Source organism: Ahaetulla prasina, chromosome 11 (assembly GCF_028640845.1).
Source record: "Ahaetulla prasina isolate Xishuangbanna chromosome 11, ASM2864084v1, whole genome shotgun sequence".
In the NCBI taxonomy this organism is placed as follows: Eukaryota; Metazoa; Chordata; class Lepidosauria; order Squamata; family Colubridae; genus Ahaetulla; species Ahaetulla prasina.
In genome coordinates this window covers 6,461,040-6,482,695 of record NC_080549.1, presented here as the reverse complement: position 1 = coordinate 6,482,695, position 21,656 = coordinate 6,461,040, and the positions used below count along the sequence as shown (strand labels likewise).

Below are 21,656 nucleotides of genomic sequence, written 5' to 3'. Positions count from 1 at the left end.
CCTCTCCCGGCATCTAGATTACGCCGAGGGAAAAGAAGGCGAGGAAGCGCAGCTACGGGTGCCGGCGAGGCCCTCGGGGTCTCTCTCTTTCTTTCTCTCTCTCTCTCTCTTCCCCTCCCCCCACCCTCTCCCGCCGAGCGAGAACGCGGACGCCCCGCCTCCCCGCGGCGTTCAAGAGGCAACCCGGTCGGGCGCCCCTCCCTCGCGAGCGCGGCTCGGCGCGCCATGGCCGGCCGCTCGAGGGACCCGCCGCTTCAGCAGCCGCCCGGCGACACAATCACTTCCGGTAGGGCAGAGGGCAGAGGGGAAGTGGGTACCAGGGAGCGGGGTGAGGCGAGGGGGGGGAAGGAAACCCCGGACGGGCCGGAGTGGGAGGGGCGAGAAAAAGGGAAGGCGCGGCAAACCGGTTCCCCGTCGGCTTCTCTTCCCCACCACCCCTTCCACCCCTTTTCCGAGGGCGTCGCGAGCGTTGGCGTCGCCGCCGCCGCTGTCCTTCCCCTGCCTGCCGGTGGCAGTGGCGGCGCTGGCGCTTCCGGTCGGGCCGCCTCCCGGCATGCCGCGCAGCCGGAAGTGCCGCCATCTTTAGGCCCCTTGCTCTCTTTTTTTTTCCCCTTTTTTTTTTTCCTCCCTTGCTTCCTTTCCCCTTCTCCCAGTATTGACAATAACAAGCGGAGCTCCTCGTCGCCCGGCGGCCCTCCTTCCCCCTCTGCGGGCCGCGAAAGAGGCGGGGAAGGGGGAAGCGGAGCCTCCGACCTCCCTGCTCCCGGAGGCCGGGAGTGAGAGAGAGAGAGAGAGAGAGAAAAGGGGGGCGGCCCCCGGGCGGGAGAGACCGAGAGGATCCTCTCTCCCCCCCCTCCCCCCTCTGCCCGCTTGAGGAAAAAGGGGGGCAGAGTTAGCGGGGTAGGGAAAAAGAAGGGGGACCAGGCCCGTCGACACAAGCCAGCGCCAGAGGGGAAACTTCCACACACACCCCTCCTCCCCGAAAGGCGAAGGGGAGAGAGAGAGACATCCGGGGGGCTTCCCTCCCAGAAGAGGAGGAGAGACAAAAAGGGGGGGCAAGAAAGAGGAGGAGAAGGCCTCGCCCGTCGTCATCCCTTTGGGGTTCATTCTCCCCCACTCTCCCCTCCCCCACTCCAGGCAGCGGCGACCTTCCGTGACACCAAGCTCTGCTCCCGCCCCTCTCTGCGTGCCTGTCACACCAGGAGGATTTGATGCCCTTCAGCCTGCTCACCTCTGTGGTGTTCATGTTTCCCACAGGTTTCTCTTCCCCCAACCCCCCAGCAGCAGCAGCAACAGCGGCGGCTCAGGAGGTCAGACCTGCCACGGATGGTGGTAGCAGCAGCAGCTCTTCCTCCTCCTCCTCTTCCTCCTCCTCCACCTCCAAGAAGAGAAAGCTGAACAGCAATAGCAACAGCGGCGAGAGAGAAGACGTCGTCGACTCCATCTCCTCCTCCTGTGCCTCCCTCCTGTCGCGCAACAGCGGCTCCTCCTTGCCCGCTCTCATTATCACCGCCTCCACGGCCTCCTGTTCTTCCTCCTCCTCCTCTTCCTCAGGGCTCGCTTCTTCTTCCAACCACCACCTGCAGAAGAAGCTCCGTTTCGAGGACTCCTTGGATTTTATCGGACTGGATGTGAAGATGGCCGAGGAGTCGTCCTCTTCGTCGTCGTCCTCGTCGCCGGCTGCGTCTTCGCAGCAGCACCAGCAGCTCAAAAACAAAAGCCTCTTAATCTCCTCAGTGGCGGTGGGACACCACGCCAACGGCCTGACCAAAGCTGCCTCCTCCACTGTCTCCAGTTTTGCAAACAGTAAACCTGGGTCAGCCAAGAAGTTAGTGATCAAGAACTTTAAAGGTAAAACCGGCTGCTGTCACACGTAATCTCTTTAGCGTCTAATATCTGAAGGGGAAACCGCAGCTTAAGGCACATTTTTCACCGTAGCTCCTGCCACAGGATTTATTCCTCTACTACAGCTTTATTATTCCCGAAGGTAGCTGGTTTTCTGCCTACGTGCAAAAACCCAACTAGCTTTCTTATAAAAAAGGAAGACGTCTTCAGGGGTTATACTTAATCATTGTTTGAGGAAATGTGCTTTCTTACCTGTATTGTAGCATTTTTTGTTGAACCCCCATGACTTTGGTTGAGTCCATGGGAACCATTGAGGAAGGAACTATAGTCTCCCTTCATTTGTATACCCTTGGATAGGAATTCTATCTCTTTTTTTTCCCTGCAGTTGGAAAGTGTGGCAAAATATTAAGGGTTTTTTTTTTAAAGGAGACAGATGGATATGTGTGTCTTAAATATAAATAGATATTAATGGCAACTTGAAGAAAGTGCTTACTTAGGTAGATGCTTCCCAAATGTTTCTATAGGCAAATGGAAATTGTCCTGCATGCTTTGCCAAATTCAGATACATGAATCTGTGCAGTAGAGTTTTAGTTCGTATTAGAGCAGAATGGTACAAAATGAGATGCTACTTAACTGTGTTTTTCCCTGTCTACAATCAGTTTGGGTCTCTTATAGTCAGGCAGGTGTTCCAACTGGATTTGGCATTTTTATCTACCTGTCAAGCCCTTCCTGAGGACCTGGGATAAGCAGGTGTGGTTTAATAATACTAAAGGTTTCCTGATAGGATGTAAGGTGTGAATAGAATAGAATAGAATAGAATAGAATAGAATAGAATAGAATAGAATAGAATAGAATAGAATAGAGAATTGAATTGAATTGAATTGAATTTTTTATTGGCCAAGTGTGCTTGGACACACAAGAAATTTGTCTTGATGAATAAAGCTGCCTTTTGCAATTGACTGGTGGTGATTTTGTCAATGCTGATGTTCAGGTGGTGCTCCAGTTGTTTTGGAATTACATCCAAGGTGCCTATTACTTTGGATGCTACCTTCTTTTGTAACAGTCTTCTATTTCCATTTGCAGCTCTTTGTGTTTTGTTGTCTTCTGTATTATGTGCTTTTTGATTCTTTGGTAATTGTCTGGACCAGTTTCAGTTTCGTCAATTTTCTTGGCAAGGTTTTTCAGAATTGATTTGCCATTGCTTGCTTCCTAGGGCAGGGAAGTGAGTGACTGGCCCAGGGCCATCCAGTTGGTTTTGTGCCTAAGCAGTCATCCAAACCAGTGGAGGGGGGAAAAGGGGGATTTTTGTAAAAGACCTTCCGCAACGATTTGCCCCAACCGATCTGAAAATTCTTCTAGAATTGATAGGGAGTGGAGAGGATTTGATGTTCATTTTAAATTCAGTTGAAACTAGATTATCCTGGCATAATTTTGAAATAATGGATAAAATAGCACATGGATATTCTGGTGCTGTAAAGTTGAAACAAACACCTTTAGATTCTTTGGTAATTTTCTGTGGCTGTGAAGCTTGAAGAGAAAAGAGCGTACTTATAACTATGCATAATCTAGGAGAAACTCATCCATTTGTAAGAGATTTAAACATGTTTTTCTTAATCAAAAGACACTACATTGTACATTATGGGTAATAAACTGACATTTTAAATGTTTCTCATACAGTGTATTACTTCCTGCTTATATAGTTTTTGTTTGTTTTGTGATTCTGTTTCAGGCAATAAACGCATCATATATCGTACTGGCAGTCTCCGTTAAATAGCTTTTGTATGTTAACAAAATTACTCAGACATGCCTTAGTTTTGTAATTTTAGCCGAAGAAATACAATGAATTTTTTCATCTGAAAAGTTCAGCATTAAGCTGAATAGATCAGTTTCTGCCTTTGTAGACAATTTGTACATTTCTTTGTTTTCACTTGATAAGGATAATTTTAGCATATTATTCATTTCATATAATAGAATCAATATTATGCTGACTGTTTGTTTATTTGTTTGCTTGTTTCTTTTTTGGCTTATGTAATCTAAATTAAAATTATACATCATGTACAGTCTGTCATTCAAAGCCAAGGTAATCAGCTGTCCCTAGTTGATTTTCTCTATTTTAAACTGGTACAAAATAACAATCAAGAAAAAATTGTCATTTTAAAGCTGAACAGATTAGGTACATAAATTATTCTGAAATGGATATGACAGATTGTGACAAGACAAGAAGAAATATCTAAATAGATAGCATTCCCCTTCAGTTTGCATTAAAAAAACTTGAATCAAAATCAGTATTTTGTACTAATATACTGATGCATCGTAAGAAACCTTATTGACTTGTTCATTGGATTGAACATTTGAGCTTTTACCAAGAGCCAAATCACCAAAATTACCATTTCTCCTTTCAGAGCAAAAATTAGGGGGTTTTTTGGTTGTTGTTGTTTTTTTTTGGTCTCTGGGTATAAAAATTCTTTCTTTCTGGATTATGAGGTTGTCCCCTCAAAAAAAAAAATTATTGAAGTTACTGTTGGCGCTACACCAAATCAGTTTCTTGTGATTTTAAATGACTATAACATTTGCTGTAAAGAATTCCTGTCTTCTTCCAGATAAACCTAAACTGCCTGAAAATTATACGGATGAAACCTGGCAAAAACTGAAAGAAGCTGTAGAAGCGATTCAGAACAGTACTTCAATTAAATACAACTTAGAAGAGCTTTACCAGGTAAGCCTTCGTGGATCCACGAGTAGACTTTGCAACAACTCCAAGGATTTTTTCCACTTTTTAGGATGTGGTTGAGATCCCATTGTCCCCTTCTAGATGAGATGCCATCTCAGTTAGGTGCATGAGAAACTTAACAAGAACATCTTCAGCATTCATGACGAGCTGATCTTCATGCTTTCCCACTGTAGAAATTGTACAACATCAATTTGTTTTTGTGAAATATCCCCTTTGAATGTCTGCACACCACCCACATTTTTGGGATGGAGTGCTGGCCTGGGTCAGCATTGCCTTGATAGACACAGGACCACAATTCCCTATTTGGGGATGATGGAAGTCCCCTTCCTGGTAATGCCGGTTTGCTTTAGCTATTTTCCAGTTTGTGCCATTATTATTTTTTTGTTCTTTTATCATTCTTTTGTTCTGTGTGTTTTTATCTGTGAAGCACCCAGAATTCTGGGGAATAAGGTGGTGTGAAATTTTAATAAATAAAATCCACCCGTAAAAGTTCCATTATTAGCTAGTTCCAAACAAATCAAATTCATGCATTCCTTTCATTGAAAAAAAGAAAGTACACTACAGACTGTCCAAAGGGAAGTTTTCCTAGGAAAGTTCAGCCTTTTTTGACTACCTGTTTGAAAAATCAGAGAACAGCATTACAATATTTAAAGCTGTGCCCTTAATGTACACATCTGGTATCTTATTAGCTTTGTTAAGTACAAGAACAAAAAACATACCAATTTTATTATCAAAGGTGCTGGTTGATTATATAAATATTTTAAATACAATTAAAATATTAAGACATTGATATGTAGCTTCCTATCTTAACATTTACGTTTACAGTAGTACATTTTTTACTGCCTGAAAAATTATGGCAATCCTCTAGTTTAAAAAATTGAAACTGCTTAAGTATTAAATTATAGATACATTTCATGGATATTTAATAGGTTCATTCTCTGTTCTTCATGGTTTAAATATCAGTTCTTTTTTTTTTCCATGTGTTGATTTTACTGATTGTCATTGTCATTAAAGTTCTGTACTAGCATTATGGAGGGGAAAAAGGTAGATAATTTTAGTTTAGATCTACTAGTTACACTGAGAATTAAATACAGCATTACCTGAAGACTTGGTAACTCAGTGGGATTTAGTAGGTGTGTGGCAAGCCTTATTGGTATATCCCGAAGAATCTCTTTGCAGTCGGTTTAACGTACTTTGAAAACCCACTAAGACTTTGCTTAAGTCTTCATAATATGATTATGCATGCTTCTATAAATTGCCCTCAACCTTGTTCTGTTTATATCTTCCCTTTTAGTTTTACCTTCCAAGAGTATCAAGTGCAGATTTTTGGTGTTAAAAGTTTATTTGGCAGGACATTAACAGTGCATTCCCAACCCACCAGGATCATTGTATAACTCTGTGGGATTTTAGATCTTGAAAACTACTGTTTACTTTAAATAGATGCATTATTTCCTTAGGTCAGAAAACTCTTGATTTTTTTTTATATATGAAGCACGACTCTTTTTTTTTTTTTAAAGGGATTGCATTGGAGGATTTTTTTTATGTTGAATATGTTAGAATTTTCTTAAAAAGGGATTGAAATTTTATAAGCACATCTAATGGTATGAATCTTGTGTTCACTGTTGTGTGATCTAAATGCAAGAAAGTATAGCTTGTTAATATCCACCTTGTGAACCTCACAGCAATCTCCAAAGCATGTTGAAATTGGACTCGTTTGTGGGTTATGGATTAAAATGTGGACTTTGCAAATAGGGGAGGCATCTTTTTCGTAGCTGAGTCTTGTTAGAGAAAGCCAGTTTACATACCGGTTTTGAAATTGCCTGCTTTGACAAGCCATACGATGCTGGGATAGTCTTTGAGCCACTAGTCCTATTAAGGGAGGCATTCAGTTTATCAGGAAAAGCATCTTAACTTTTAAAACAGTCTTAATATTTTATCTAACTGAGGTGACTTAATCTGTTTGAAGGAAGTGTGGTAAATTATATTTGCTCTATCTCTGTTTTGTTCAGGTTCTCTGTGTGTGTGTGACACACACATGCACACATATACACATAAAATTCTGTCAAGGCCTTAGGAGACCCCTCTGATTTAGTATGTATTCAGAGCTGTATTTTGGAAGGCAAAGCAGCTGCATTTTCTGTCGACGTGATTTGTCTGGGTCTATTTTTAATGCCTTGAGTTAAAAATAGTCATATGGTTGCTGGTAACTTAACGACTGAAATAAAACCATTCACTCTTAAGACCAGCAGAACTGGTAAATGGATCTACCTCTAGCTTTTTTTTAATACCATTATCTAAATCATGGCAGGGTTTAGGTCCCTCCCCCCCCCTCTCTCTCTCATCAAAGAATTGAGACACACCTCTTGTGAGAACCCAATACACTTCTTGAAACATTGCTTCCTCTGCTGGCAAAATAAATAAATAAATGTAAAATTAAGATCTTTGCAGCCCATCCTGCTGTGTGGGAGTTATCTGTAAAGTGGTAGAACTTTGGTCTGAAATAGCGTTGTTATAAGCCTAGCGCGGTCCTTCTTTCCTTTCCATTTCTTTGTTCTTGAAGTTAGTGCTCTTGTGTGTCTTAAGACAGAAGAGCAATCATTCCATGGACTGCCTCTCCTAAACCTTGATATTTGAGTTCTGTGAACCAACATCAGCCACACTCAGTAGAGACTGTAAAGCTTTCTTTGTTTATATATATTCCATTTCTATGGCCACCCATCTCAGTCAATGACTCTGGGCAGCTTTCAATTAAAAAAAAAAAAAATTACAAATATATTACAAACGCTTGCTGATTCCATCAAGCAGTTTGCAAGTGATTGGAACCGGACCTGTGGCTAAAGAAGCAAACCTGGACACTTTCTGTCGTCTCATTTGTAAAAAAAGTTTGCAGGTAGTCGTTGACTTAACCGTAATTGAGCCTGGCATGGTCATAAGTCGTGGTAGTTGTTAAGCAGGTCACCATATGATTTCATCCGATTTTATAACCTCTTTTGCAGTGGTCATTAATCAGCCACCATGGTCGTTAATTAAACCCATTTTATCAACGAAACTAGCAACAAAAAAACATTGAAAAATAACAGTCACGTGAGTCATGCCTCAGGCAGCCTTAAATGCCAGCCAGTTGTCAAGGGCCAAAAATTCAGTTGTTTGATGGGCTGCTGCCAATGGGACTTTGAAATCAGGTTTGTAAGTATCCTTGGGGAGGGTTCATTGTAATTTCGAACGGTCACTGAATAACTGGTCATTAAGAGAGGAGTACCTGGATGGTAGTAGTGAGAGCTATGGTGGCGCCAGTGGTTAGAATGCAGTATTGGAAGCTAATTCTGCTGACTGCTAGCAGTTCGATCCTGACCAGCTCAAGGTTGACTCAGCCTTCCATCCTTCTGAGGTGGGTAGAATAAGGACCCAGATTGTTGGGGGCAATAGGTTGACTCTGTAAACCACTTAGAGAGGGCTGTTCAGCATTATAAAGCGCTATATAGGTCTAAGTGCTATTGCTATGATAACAACGGAATATATTGGAAAACATACTGGAGCCTCATTGCTCTTAATCTGTCTGTTGACAAATAACACAGACTCCCTTGTAACATGCTGGGGTTTTTTTTAGAAAGCCTGCACTTGTTAGATTTGTGTTTATTTTGGCTTTTACACCACTCGTAGACATGACATAACAAACAGAAATTGCATTTTCCGTTGCTAATGTGTTAGACAAAATAAAGAGAAGAGTGACATATGTAATTCTGGTATTTTCTTTCTTTCTTTCTTTTTTTAGGCTGTTGAAAATCTTTGCTCCTACAAAATTTCTGCAAATTTGTACAAGCAGTTAAGGCAGATTTGTGAAGACCATATCAAAGCACAGATCCATCAGTTCAGAGAATATCCTTTTATCATAAATATTTCACATAAATGGAAAGCATTTATCGGGGCCTTGTTAACAGTTTTTAGCAATTCTTGTGGATTAAGAAATATGGCACTTGTAGATTCTTTTGGCAGCCACGAAATACCTTAAAAATATTTTAGCCAAAGAGAAATGTATGTTACCTGCCAACTAATCGGTTTAATCATTAAACTGAATATAAGCACATTCTTACTGGAACTTGCTGTGTGTACGTGGGTCCTCACATTTAAACATTTGGGAGCGAAATATTAAGCTACTAAGTAAACTTCCACTAAAGCGGTATCGACCGTTTAAAAAAAATATATTCTTAACTGCTTCCTCAAGGATTCGTTGGACAGTGTTCTTTTTCTTAAGAAAATAGACAAATGCTGGCAAGACCATTGCAGACAGATGGTAAGTCTCCTTTGTTTTCTAAATGTTTCTAAAAGCTTGGAATTAAAGATGGTTACCTTCTATGCCATTTGAAAACTTTCCCTGGAGGAACTGAAGTCTATCTGAGACTACACAGAAGGAGTAGATCAGGGTGTCCAACCTTGGCAAGTTTTAAAGAGTTGTGGACTTCAACTCCCAGAACTACTTGACTAGGGAATTCTGGGAGTTGAAGTCCACAACTCTTAAAAAGTTGCCAAGGTTGGACGCCCTTGGATTAGAGCAGGGGTAGTCAACCTTTTTATACCTACCGCCCACTTTTGTATCTCTGTTAGTAGTAAAATTTTCTAACCGCCCACCGGTTCCACAATAATGCGCCGTGGATTGGGTTTTGGGGTGGGGGGGGGCGCCGGCTACCATCTGCTTGTCTGTTACAGCTGGGTTTGGTGGGGGGAGATGCAGGAGCTATTCTGGGACGAGGCTCTTTTGTTTGTGGTCGCACTGTGGAGCCATTTAGTTTCACTTACGTAACGTGAACCAAACTTATGCGCGGGCGATACAAATAGCGTATTTTCAGAAATTTAAATCGTCACAGGGAATTTTATGAAAACCTAATGAAAATGTTTTTAAGTAATGCCATGAAAAAATTTTTAAAAGTCAATTAAAAAAAGGGAAAGTGCTTCTGTATCGGACAAAACCCCTACCGCCCACCATGAAAGCTGGAACTCCCACTAGTGGGCGGTAGGGACCAGGTTGACTACCACTGGATTAGAGGGTTCCTCAGGTGAAGAGAACTCGACGTTCATGGGCAGTTTAATCTTTTTGTATTGTTAACTATGTGGGCGAAAAAAAGATTTCAGTAATTTGTATTTAGGAACAATTTGGTAGGGGTCATATTGAGGGAAATTTAGGAATTAGATTCAGGTTCATCTCCACTGTATCACTTCCTTCTGTTGAAAAATAAGCCAAAAGCAGGAAGCTTTTAGAAGTATTTTTCCCCCCTGGGGACAGGAAATGGGAGAATACTTGTGGAGAATACCTTTCACTCTCCTGAAATACTTATCCATTAAAAAATCTGTGCCCCCAACCATAAAGAATTATAAGAAATGAGAGCAGTCTCTCAATTCTTTGTGAAGTGTTTGATTTTTCACAGCCGCAGTCAATAAGCACGGATATCTGGAAGTAAATTCCCTTAAATTAAGTGGCTCTCCCTTCCAAATTAATGTACCTAGATAAAGGCAGTTGAATGATCTTCCGTTCTATTCATCCAATAAATATAGTCCTTCAAATCGGTCAACATGTGAAGCTTTGTTTTGTTTTTTTCCTTCTCTCATTCTTTCTTGCAGATAATGATTAGAAGTATCTTCTTGTTCCTGGATCGAACTTACGTTCTCCAAAATTCAATGCTGCCATCAATTTGGTGAGGGCGGAAAAATAGAGAAGTATTGATTTCCCGCTTCCGAACGTTTTGTCGAGCTATTGATTCGTCATTTTTCTCCCCTTCTATCCTGACGGAGCGATGGCCCGTCCACAGTGGCTAGAGAACCTTGAACAAAACCAAGAAAATGTGTTCTCTTTACTTCGTTTATGTTTTCCCCCTGCTCAGATCTTTATTAAAATGCATGGGGCTTGGGTTGTATTCAAAAGCCAGTTCAAATAAATAGCAAACTCTTTGAAAACATGTCATAATGAATGTGAGAACGACATGATGACTAGAACAGGGGTCTCCAACCTTGGCAACTTTAAGACTTGTGGACTTCAACTCCCAGAGTTCCTCAGCCAGCAAAGCTGGCTGAGGAACTCTGGGAGTTGAAGTCCACAAGTCTTAAAGTTGCCAAGGTTGGAGATCCCTGGACTAGAATATTACTTGGGTCTAACCTGTAATGTCTGAGTTGGCTTAGTGGCTTCCCTAAATTACAAGCCTTTGTGGTTTACAAGCTAAATCAGAACATTCTGCCATTAGAGGTAGTCCTCGACTTATGACCACAGTTGAGCCCAAAACTTCTGTTACTAAGGGAGATGATTTGTTAAGTGGGTTTTGCCCCCTCTTATTACTTTACTTGCCGTAGTGTAAGCGAATTACTGCTATTGTTAAGTGAGGATTGCGATTGTTAAATGAATCTGGCTTCCCCACTGATTTTGCTTGCCAGAAGGGGGATCACATGACCCCAGGACACTTTCATCGTCATAAATACGAATCGGTTGCCAGGCATCTGAAAATTTTGATCGCGTGAAACGGAGATGTTGCAGCGGTCGTGAGTGTGAAAAAAAAGGTCCTGAGTCGCCTTTATTCAGGACCGTTGTGACTTCAAACGATCACTAGACAAAAGGCCGTAATTTGAGGACTACCTGTAATTGATGAAGTCATGTCTATGGAGATTCTCAGTCCTCCAGGTCATGGTGGTCCCAAAGGTGCTTTTTCAAGAGGCAACTGGACTTTCTGTTGTTGTTTTCTTTGAAGACATTTCACTTCTCGTCCAAGAAGCTTCTTCAGTTCTGAAGACGTTGAAGAAGCTTCTGAGAGAAGCTGAAGAAGCTCCTTGGATGAGAAGCGAAACCTCTTCAAAGAAAAACCAGAAAGCCCAGTTGCCTCTTGAAAAAAAAATAAAAGCACCTTTGGGATTAAATCATGATTTACTGAAACCAGCGAACGCAACAACCGACTCTTACATTCTTCCTTTTTTTTTTCCCTTCCACCCTTTCAGGGATATGGGGCTGGAATTGTTTAGGACTCATATAATTAGCGATCAGAAAGTCCAGAACAAAACCATCGATGGCATCCTTCTCTTGATCGAGAGGGAAAGAAACGGAGAGGCTATTGACCGGAGTCTGCTCCGCAGCCTCCTAAGCATGCTTTCCGATTTGCAAGTAAGAGCCGTCCATCGTGGTAAAAATCTGCCTAAAAAAATGAATTGAGGCTTGAGCTGCCCGGGGCATTCTGAAAGTAACAATCTATTTCTCTCCCCTTCAGATTTATCAGGATTCTTTCGAGCACAGATTCTTAGAAGAAACTAACCGTCTCTATGCTGCAGAAGGGCAGCGGCTCATGCAAGAAAGAGAGGTATTTTCTTGATAAATCCGAAGCACCAGTTCTCTTAATTCCTTCTCTCTCTTTTTTTTGTGAGCAGATCAATGTATTTCCCTGTTATCCACCCTTCCAAAGAAACCTCCGTTATTTATTTATTTCGTCAAGCATGTATCAGATAACAGATATAAGTATAAACACGATTATGAATACAGGAAATGGATACGAATAAATGGGGACATTAGGACAGGGACGGTAGGCACGTTGGTGCGTTTATGCATACCCTTTACAGACCTCTTAGGAATGGGGTGAAGTCAACAGTAGACAGTCTTAAGTTTAAAGTTTTGGGGGTTGGGGGAAGAAACCACAGAGTCGGGTAGTGCATTCCAGGCGTTGACCACTCTGTTGCTGAAGTCGTATTTTCTGTAAACGAGTTTGGAGCGGTTTACCTTGAGTTTGTATCTATTGTGTGCTCATGTACTACTGCGGTTGAAGCTGAAGTAATCATTGACAGGTAGGACATTATAGCAGATAATTTTGTGTACTATGCTTGGGTCAGACCAAAGGCGGAGTAGTTCTAAGTTGTCTAAGCCAAAAATTTCAAGCCTGGTGGCATAAGGTATTCCGTTGTGAGCAAGGAGTGGAGGACCCTTCTCGTGAAATATCTCTGGACTCGCTTAATTGTATTAATGCTGATATGCCGTGCGGGTTCCAGACAGATGAGCTGTATTCAGGAATTGGTCTAGCAAATGTTTTGTATGCCCTAGTTAGTAGTACAATATTACCGGAGAAGAAGCTTCGCAAGATTAGGTTAACAACTCTTAATGCCTTTTTGGCAATGCTGTTAACAGTGAGCTCTGGTGCTTAGATCATTTGAGATGAACGCTCCAAGGTCCTTGACCGAGTGAGGGTCTACGAGGTCCTATCCGTTACTTTTCCATTATGTTTTTCTCCATAACTTACTCAATCTTCCAGGTCCCAGAATATCTTCACCATGTCAATAAACGCTTGGAAGAAGAGGCAGACAGGATTATAACGTACTTGGATCAAAGCACTCAGTAAGTATTCTGCCTCTCTTGACCTGCTGTCTAAAAGCCAGGCAGGTGTGAGTTTCTCCTTCAGCCCATTGCTTTTGGCTAGCATGAAATTATTAGCTTTTTTTTTAATCTTTACATGTCTTCCCTTATGGAATCTCTTTTAAATTCCGGGAGACAAAACCCTATGTCAATTTTTTTTAATTATTTATTATTATTTTCTTATCTTCTCTGAGTCTTCACACCACCCGGTTTCGGGTCGACGTTCGGGGCTCAGGACCCTAGACAGCACACCCCGGTATTCAAGGAGCTGGTTGGATTTTAAAGCAGATTCGGGTTAATGTCAGGGTTCCAAGGAACACCCCCAATGAAAGAAAACTCCGAGGCTTGAAGTTCCTCAAAGTTCCATTTTATTAGAGATGTCATATTGGGACATCTGGGAAAACCTGAATCTGAAAGCTTCCATATTTTCCCCACCCAAAGGAAAGTCCAAATCCCTTCCCCAACACCCTCATGTTCATTACATGGTCCAATCAAAGCACCGTTCCAACTGGAGATACCTCCCAGTTCCAGCTGTCCCAAGTGTAGGGCAAGATGTCCTTGACTCTCTGAGAAAGGAATGTTATTTTGACTACATATCACCCATGCTCCATACAATCCCCCCTCCCAGTTTCCCACAGTAGTAAATGTGGCTGGCCTGAAGGCCCAATGCAAAAGATGGCTTCCAGGCCTCACACCCTATTTATTTTTGCTTTTCTTCCCTACCCTATAGCACCCTGTACAGATGGTCCTTGATTTAACAACTGTTTGTTTAGTGACCGTTCAAAGTTACAGCATCCCTGAAGAAAAGTGACTTACAACCGTTGCAGTATCCCCCTGTGGTCACGTGATCAAAATTCAGACACTTAGCAACTTGTCTCATACTTACGATGGTTGCTGTGCCCTGGGGTCCCGTGATCACGTTTTGAGACATTTCTGACAAGTAAAGTCAAGTGGGAAGCTGGATTCACTTAACAGCCATGTTACTAACTTAACAACTGCAGTGATTTGCTTAACAGTTGCAGCACCCAAGTTCGTAAAACGGGGCTAAAACTCACTTAACAAATGTTTCACTTGACAAGAGAAACTTCGGGCTCCGTTGTGGTCGTAAGTCGAAGGACTACCGATATATCAGTGGTATTCATAATCAGGGATACCTTTGCATACCTGGAAAATTGTGTTTGAAATTGACTTCTCATTAATTCAGTTTATAAGAAATTATATCCGTCTGCTTGCAAAGAAAGCGAATAAAGATAATATTTGCTTCAGGTCATTTTCTACCTACCTAAAGAAGTTGAGAAAGATTTTAAAAAAGAACCTAAAATAGCTTTTTTTAAAAGAAAAATAAAATAGAATAGAATAGACCCCAGTAATGTTGCTAGAGAACGTTGATGCTTAAACTGTGACTTGGTGTTCTGCTTAGATGAACAATTTGAACGGTTGAAGAGTGAGCAAAAAGGATTGTAATTCTATAACACTTTCTCCTGTAGGAAACCACTAATCGCCACTGTAGAAAAACAGTTGCTAGGTGAACATTTAACATCCATCCTACAGAAAGGTAAGATCCATCTATCTTTATAGAAATCTTTTGTTTACTGCTTCTTCGGGGCTTTTTGGTTCCCTGGGCTGGATGGAAATGACCCAATCGGGTGCTGATTCTGACACACACACACACACACACACACACACACACACACACACACTGTCGGTGCCATCGGTTGCACTTTGCAATATACCAACTCCATGGTATACCAACTCCAACTCTTAGCCATATATCATGGCTAAGAATAGCCATGGGGAATATGAATAGAAGAGAATACAGAATGGTGCGTTGGCCTAGAGGTGGAGTTCTCACTTCAAAATCAGGAGGCTGTGAGTTCGATCCTAGCTAGAGGCAGATAGTTCTCTCTCTGGGCACCATGAGAATATATCTGCTGGGGAAAAAACTCTGCATTGGCGACAGGAAGGGCGCATCCGGCCAGTAAACACTCAGCTCCATTCAGTTGCCCAGATTCCACCCCTTGAGGGATTACGATGTCGTTAAAAGATGACGATGAGTTGGAAAGGGATCTTGGAGATCCTCTAGTCTACTTCCTTGCCCAGCAGAGGGATCCCCTTCATTTGCATCCACAGAAAAAGAGTCCATCACCTCCCAAGGCAATCAGCCATTGTTGGAAGCCTCTGTTGATATTTTTGAACGTTTATCTTGACGTTCGCTTTTATTCTCCGTTTTATTCTATTTTATTAGAATTGCAATTACTTTTTTTATTAAAAAAAAACATGTCTTGGGTTTTTTGTAATGCAAAATTCAGTGTTTTAGTTGACAAATGCTTTCATTCCAAAATGGCTTTGGGGGGGGGGGAATGTTTTCTTGTTCTCACGTTTCAAACTTCATTTTAAAATGTTTTGTCTCAGCCTGCCTGCCTTTAACTTAGAATCATGGTGCCTTCATTTTGCAGGTTTAAATCATCTCCTGGATGAAAATCGAATTCAAGATTTGTCACTACTCTATCAATTGTTTAGTCGGGTCAAAAATGGAGTGCAGGCTCTTTTGCAACAGTGGATTGAATACATAAAGGTAATTGTGTCTGGCTAATTTTCTTAAATTAAGTTGCAGGAATAAATTTAAAATCTGTTAAAGCAAAGAAAAATACTTGTGTGGTAATAAATATAGAGGTTAAAGGAAATTGCACATATATGTATGTGTGTGTATATACGTATATGTTGCATAGCACATAACATGCATAAACCATGAAATTTTGAAGTTTACAGATTAACAGAGTTAGAAGGGACCTTGTAGGACATCTAGTCCAACCTCCCCACCCCTGCCCAAGCAGGAGACCCTACACTATTCCTGACAGATGGCTTCTTCTTCTATAATCTAGCTTGTAACTGAATCCTCCAAGGAATTTTGAAACTTTTGAGTGGGAAGCTTTGATCTTTGTTGAATCATTTGGATTTTGCTCCCAAGTGGAGCATTTTCGTTGCTTGTGTTTCCAGAAAATCTTGCTGCGTTTGGAAAGCATTTCTACCAGGAGTGAAATGCTCCCGGTTCGGACTGGATCGCCCAATCCGGTAGCGATGGCGGCGGGTGGTTCAGAGAACCGGTAGCAAAAAATCCCTGCTCTCCCTCCATGCCCAACTGAGCCGCGCAATCATCAGAGGGGTTTTTTTTCTTTTAAAAGCATTTTTTTCTTCAGCCAAAAAAATGCTTTTAAAAGTAAAAAAAAAAAGCCTCTGATGATCACGCGGCTCAGCTAGGATCGTCAGAGCCTTTTAAAAGCAATTTTCCTACAACTTCTTCGGCCAAAGAAGTTGTAAAAAATGCTTTTAAAAGTTTCTGACGATCCCAGCTGAGTTGCCTGATGGTCAGAGGCTTTTAAAAGCATTTTTTACAACCTCTTCTGCCGAAGAGGTTGTAGAAAAAATGCTTTTAAAAGTAAATAAATAAAAAGTTGGCCACCCCCACCAAGCCACGCCCACAGAACTGCTAGTAACAAATCTATGATGCTAGCATATAAAACGGGCATCGTTACTTGATTTTCTAATTGTCCCTGGTGGGATTTTTATTAATTTGCCATCGATTATATTAGGAACAAATTCCCTGTGATGTTTTTTTGTGCTCCTTTTAGGCATTTGGTAGCACCATTGTCATTAACCCCGAAAAGGACAAAACCATGGTCCAGGAGCTGTTAGATTTCAAGGATAAAGTGGATCACATCATCGACATCTGTTTCTTGAAAAACGAGAAGTTTGTCAACGCCATGAAAGAAGCCTTTGAAACGTTCATCAACAAAAGACCCAATAAACCAGCTGAACTCATAGGTACCGCGTCATTCCTTCAGGAGCTGCCAAATTAGGATGTGAAAATGGATTTATAAGTCAAAATCCCTGAGGGTGTGTTCAGGGATAGAGAATTTCCCAGCTTCGGTATTCTTCATGCCCTTTTCTTCAAAAAAAAAAAAAAAGAGATGTAAAAAATATGAGCCTAAATATACAGGTTGCCTTCGACTTACGGCCACAATTGAACCCCAGATTTCTGTTGTTGCTAAATGAGACATTGTTTAGGTGAATTTGGGCCCGTTTTAGCATCTTTCGTGACACAGTTTTTAAGCGCATCCCTGCCGTTCTTAAGTTAGTAACACGGTTGTTAATTGAATCTGGCTTCCCTGTTGACGTTGCTTGTCAGAAGGTCGCAAAAGGAGATCATTTCAACCGTCATAAATATGAATCAGTCGCCAAGCGTCTGAATTTTGACCCCACCTGACCGTGGGGATTCTTACGACAATGGTCGTAAGTCATAACGGTCATAAGTCATTTTTTTCAGTGCTGTTGTAACTTTGAAAAGCCGCTAAACAGACTGTTATAAGTGGAGGACTTCCTGTAAGGAATTTCACTTAACCTTTGGGAAGGAGGGCAAAGCCTTTTGTGAGCACTGAACTGATAACGATATGAGTAGAGGTGTCTCTGGTACAAAACTGAAAACTAGTTTTCTCTGGCTTGGGAGAGAAAAAGGCACTGGAGGTGACGTTTAGTCAATTAAAACTTTTCGAGCACTGCAGTTATTATAAAAATGGCAGGAAACTGATGGTGTTTAGCAGTTACAGTTGGAGAGAATTTCAGGAGCAGAAAAGAAAGATACTGCAGGATGCAGGATGCACTCCCTGCTCCACCCACCCATCCCTGGCCTAAGCCCAAAAGAATTGGGCTTAATTAGGGGCAAATGATTGGGACGCGGTGGCTCAGTGGCTAAGACGCTGAGCTTGTCGATCAGAAGGTCGGCAGTTCAGCGGTTCAAATCCCTAGCGCCACATAACGGGGTGAGCTCCCATGACTTGTCTCAGCTTCTGCCAACCTAGCAGTTCGAAAGCACGTAAAAAATGCAAGTAGAAAAATAGGGACCATCTTTGGTGGGAAGGTCACAGCATTCCGTGCGCCTTTGGCGTTGAGTCATTCCGGCCACATGACTACGGAGACGTCTTCAGACAGTGCTGGCTCTTCAGCTTAGAAACGGAGATGAGCACTGCCCCCTAGAGTCAGGAACAACTAGCATGCATGTGTGGGGGAACCCTTACCTTTAGGGTAAATGATTGTTGGTTAGATGGACAAGAAACTGTTCCTTGGCCAAGAGTAGTTCTCTACCTCTGATCTTGAATAAATATTTGGATCCATTATTCAACTCTGTACGACTGTTATTGTTGTTTTTTCCCCTCTTCCTCCTCAGCTAAATACGTGGATTCAAAACTTCGTGCGGGCAACAAAGAAGCGACCGATGAGGAGCTTGAAAAAATGCTGGATAAAATCATGATCATATTTAGATTCATCTACGGTAAGAGCTGGGCTTTTGTTTTTACGTTGGCCAGCACATTGCTTGTGGCCAGATTTTAGGTATTGCGTACAAAAGTATACATACGAATGTCTTACCTGTAAATGATTTTTTTTTGTTTTTAATTTTAATCATAACACAACGCCTGTGCACAACCGCTTTAACCTTAACGTAAACCGCTTTAAACTTGATTGTAAAAACTTTCGACTTTTGTAACAAAGTTTTCAAAGTCTGGAATATCTTGCCCGATTCTCTTGTCTCAGCTACTAACTTTCACCGTTTTAATTCCATCATAACTTCTGTGGACCTCAACCCGTTAAATTAAAGAGGCTGCTAAGGGGACGTGCGTAAGTGCACTAACATGCCTATTGTCCCTGGCACATTTTAATTTTTCTCCTTTTGTTCATTCGAATTTGTAATTTTCGTTTGACAAATTGAAAAAAATTAACTGTTAAGCCCACCCTTCCCCATTTCTCAAAGCAAATTGGGTTGGGGGGGCGAATGCAGATTGGCTTTCCATGGTGATGCCCAGAAAAAAAAATCCAAAACCAACAAGTTGCTGATGCCTAGAGGTCTATGAGATGATTGCTTTATACCAGGGATGTCCAGCATTGGTGGCTTTTAAGACCTGTGGACTTCAATTCCCAGAATTCCCTGGCCAGCATGGCTGAATTTTGGGAGTTGAAGTCCAGAAATCTTAAGAGTTGGCTAAAATTGGACATCTCTGCTTTACGTGTCAAAACCAACTTTCCGTTTCTACAGGAAAAGATGTTTTTGAGGCCTTTTACAAAAAAGATCTCGCCAAGCGACTCTTGGTAGGCAAAAGTGCATCTGTAGATGCTGAAAAATCCATGCTGTCAAAACTCAAACACGGTAAGGTATTATTTTGTTTTATGCACCTTCCACAAATGTTGCTCATGTCGCTTGTAACCTGACAATTTACCCATTTTAATACGGAGTCTTTTCTGACATAAAGTTAAACCTGTGTAAAACAACAACAACAACCCAGAACTGACGAAGCATTTCTGCTTGCAACTGGGTGCAGGTATTCATAAATTCTGTTTCTTTTCTGAGGGATTCATGTCTGATGCCAGTCAAATCGAGCTAATTATGTCACATTCTGCATCCTAAATCTAAGATAGAATAGAATAGAATAGAATAGAATTTTTTATTGGCCAAGTGTGATTGGACAGAACAAGGAATTTGCCTTTGGTGCATACGCTCTCAGTGTACATAAAAGAAAAGATACGTTCGTCAAGAATCATAAGGTACAACACTTAATGATAGTCATAGGGTACAAATAAGCAATCAAATCATAGAATAGAATAGAATAGAATAGAATAGAATAGAATAGAATAGAATAGAATAGAATAGAATAGAATAGAATAGAATAGAATAGAATAGAATTCTTTATTGGCCAAGTGTGATTGGACAGACAAGGAATTTGTCTTTGGTGCATATGCTCTCAGTGTACATTAAAGAAAAGATCATCAAGAATCATAAGGTACAACACTTAATGATAGTCATAGACACTTAATGATAGTCATAGGTTACAAGTAAGCAATCGGGAATCAATCAATCTCAATATAAATCGTAAGGATACAAGCAACAAAGTTACAGTCATACAGTCATAAGTGGAAGGAGATGGGTGATGGGAACGATGAGAAGATTAATAGTAGTGCAGATTTAGTAAATAGTTGACAATGTTGAGGGAATTGTTTAGCAGAGTGATGCTGTTCGGGAAGAAACTGTTCTTCCTGTCCCACTGGAAATTGGCAAACAGGCCGTGTCCAGCCTCTGGGGGGGGGGGGAAGGCCATTTTTGCCCTCCCCAGGCTCCTAGAAAGGCTCTGGAGGCTGGGGAGAGCAAAAAACAGGCATTCTGATCCCACCGGAAGTTGCCAAACGGGTCATTCCCGGCCTCCAGCGGGGTGGAGAAGGCTGTGCATTCCATAGGTTCACCATCACAGACCTATATAATGTAACGGCCGTCAGAATGACGTTAACAATGCTGCCATAATCTTCAGCAGTTCCAAAGCGGAATACTTCTAAAAAAAAGGATCCGCTTGCAGGAGGATTCTTAAAGCATGACGTTCAGCAGGTGACAAATGAGGAAATGCTTTGTAATGGTGCTTTTAATCTTCACTGCTCTCTTGCAGAATGTGGTGCTGCTTTCACCAGCAAACTTGAAGGAATGTTTAAAGACATGGAGCTCTCTAAAGATATTATGATACAGTTTAAGCAAGTAAGGAAGCAAAGTCTGCCATCGTAGTTTTTTTTTTTTCCCCCTTTGGCAAGCCTCTCCTCTGTAGACCACTTCTTTCTGTTTTCCTACTACCTTCATTTTTTATTTTTGTTTTTTTGTAATGCGCTTCCTATTTTACTATGAATGAATGAATGAATGAATGAATAATTTAATTTCTATACCGCCCTTCTCCCGAAGGACTCAGGGCGGTTTACAGCCAGGTAAAAACACGGTAAAAACATACAATATAGCTAAAAACCCATTTAAAAAACCTATTCAATTTGGCCCATTGATTAAAATACAGATTAAAACCATAAAAAACCCAAATTAAAATTACTAATAGTTTTATGCCAGTCCTGCATGAAAGAATAAATACGTCTTCAGCTCGCGGCGGAAGGTCCGGAGGTCAAGAAGCTGTCGAAGTCCTGGGGGAAGCTCGTTCCAGAGAATAGGTGCCCCCACAGAGAAGGCTCTCCCCCTGGGGGTCGCCAGCCGACATTGTTTGACCCTCTCTATGGGAGCGCACAGATCGATGGGAGGCATACAGTGGCAGCAGGTGGTCCCATAAATACCCCGGTCCTGAGCCATGGACTATGAGGAAGTCATGCCTAAAAGAACTGAGTCACTGATTCATTACGTAATTCTCTAGTGACCTTGCCAGTTTCCCAGCACCCTTAAAAGTGCTGCAGGAATAAAATAGGAAAAAAATCTAAAGAATTCCTTTCTAAGTCACCCCTCCTCCTCTTTTAACAACCCCATAATCCCTTGCGGGGTGGACTCTGGGCAACTGAATGGAGCGGAGCGTTTCCTGGCCGAATGCCCTTCCTGTCGCCAATTCCTTTCTAAGTAGTTTGGAGGAAAACGATGCAAATGTTTTCTCGTCCTTCTGAGCGGTCATCCTTTGTGTCTTTGATTCTGTCATAGTATATGCAAAATCAGAATGTACCTGGTAACATTGAACTCACCGTGAATATCTTGACTATGGGCTACTGGCCTACATACGTGCCTATGGAGGTCCATCTACCATCAGAGGTAAGAAAACTGTACGGTGGCTTTGAGACGGAAGAACTCTGTAGCTGTCCTTCGAAGGTCAGATAAGGAGAGTAATGCCATGGTTAATAATTAAAATATATCAGTAAGGTTGT

At 41.7% G+C, this 21,656-nt stretch overlaps 1 protein-coding gene across 1 annotated transcript in view; it reads left to right on the top strand.

Annotated features, from left to right (window-relative positions):
- Positions 1-138: 138 nt before the first annotated feature.
- The window catches only part of CUL4B (cullin 4B), a 30,844-nt gene continuing 9,326 nt past the window's right edge, over positions 139-21,656 (top strand). The window contains exons 1-16 of the mRNA XM_058196988.1: positions 139-286; positions 1,258-1,851; positions 4,446-4,561; positions 8,349-8,452; positions 8,798-8,867; positions 10,190-10,263; positions 11,549-11,711; positions 11,815-11,904; positions 12,844-12,926; positions 14,432-14,499; positions 15,401-15,519; positions 16,574-16,766; positions 18,166-18,270; positions 19,030-19,140; positions 20,426-20,511; positions 21,436-21,543. Coding sequence (XP_058052971.1) covers positions 226-286; positions 1,258-1,851; positions 4,446-4,561; positions 8,349-8,452; positions 8,798-8,867; positions 10,190-10,263; positions 11,549-11,711; positions 11,815-11,904; positions 12,844-12,926; positions 14,432-14,499; positions 15,401-15,519; positions 16,574-16,766; positions 18,166-18,270; positions 19,030-19,140; positions 20,426-20,511; positions 21,436-21,543 — 2,145 coding nt within the window. The 5' untranslated portion in view covers positions 139-225. The remainder of the gene's footprint in view (positions 287-1,257; positions 1,852-4,445; positions 4,562-8,348; positions 8,453-8,797; positions 8,868-10,189; positions 10,264-11,548; positions 11,712-11,814; positions 11,905-12,843; positions 12,927-14,431; positions 14,500-15,400; positions 15,520-16,573; positions 16,767-18,165; positions 18,271-19,029; positions 19,141-20,425; positions 20,512-21,435; positions 21,544-21,656) is intronic.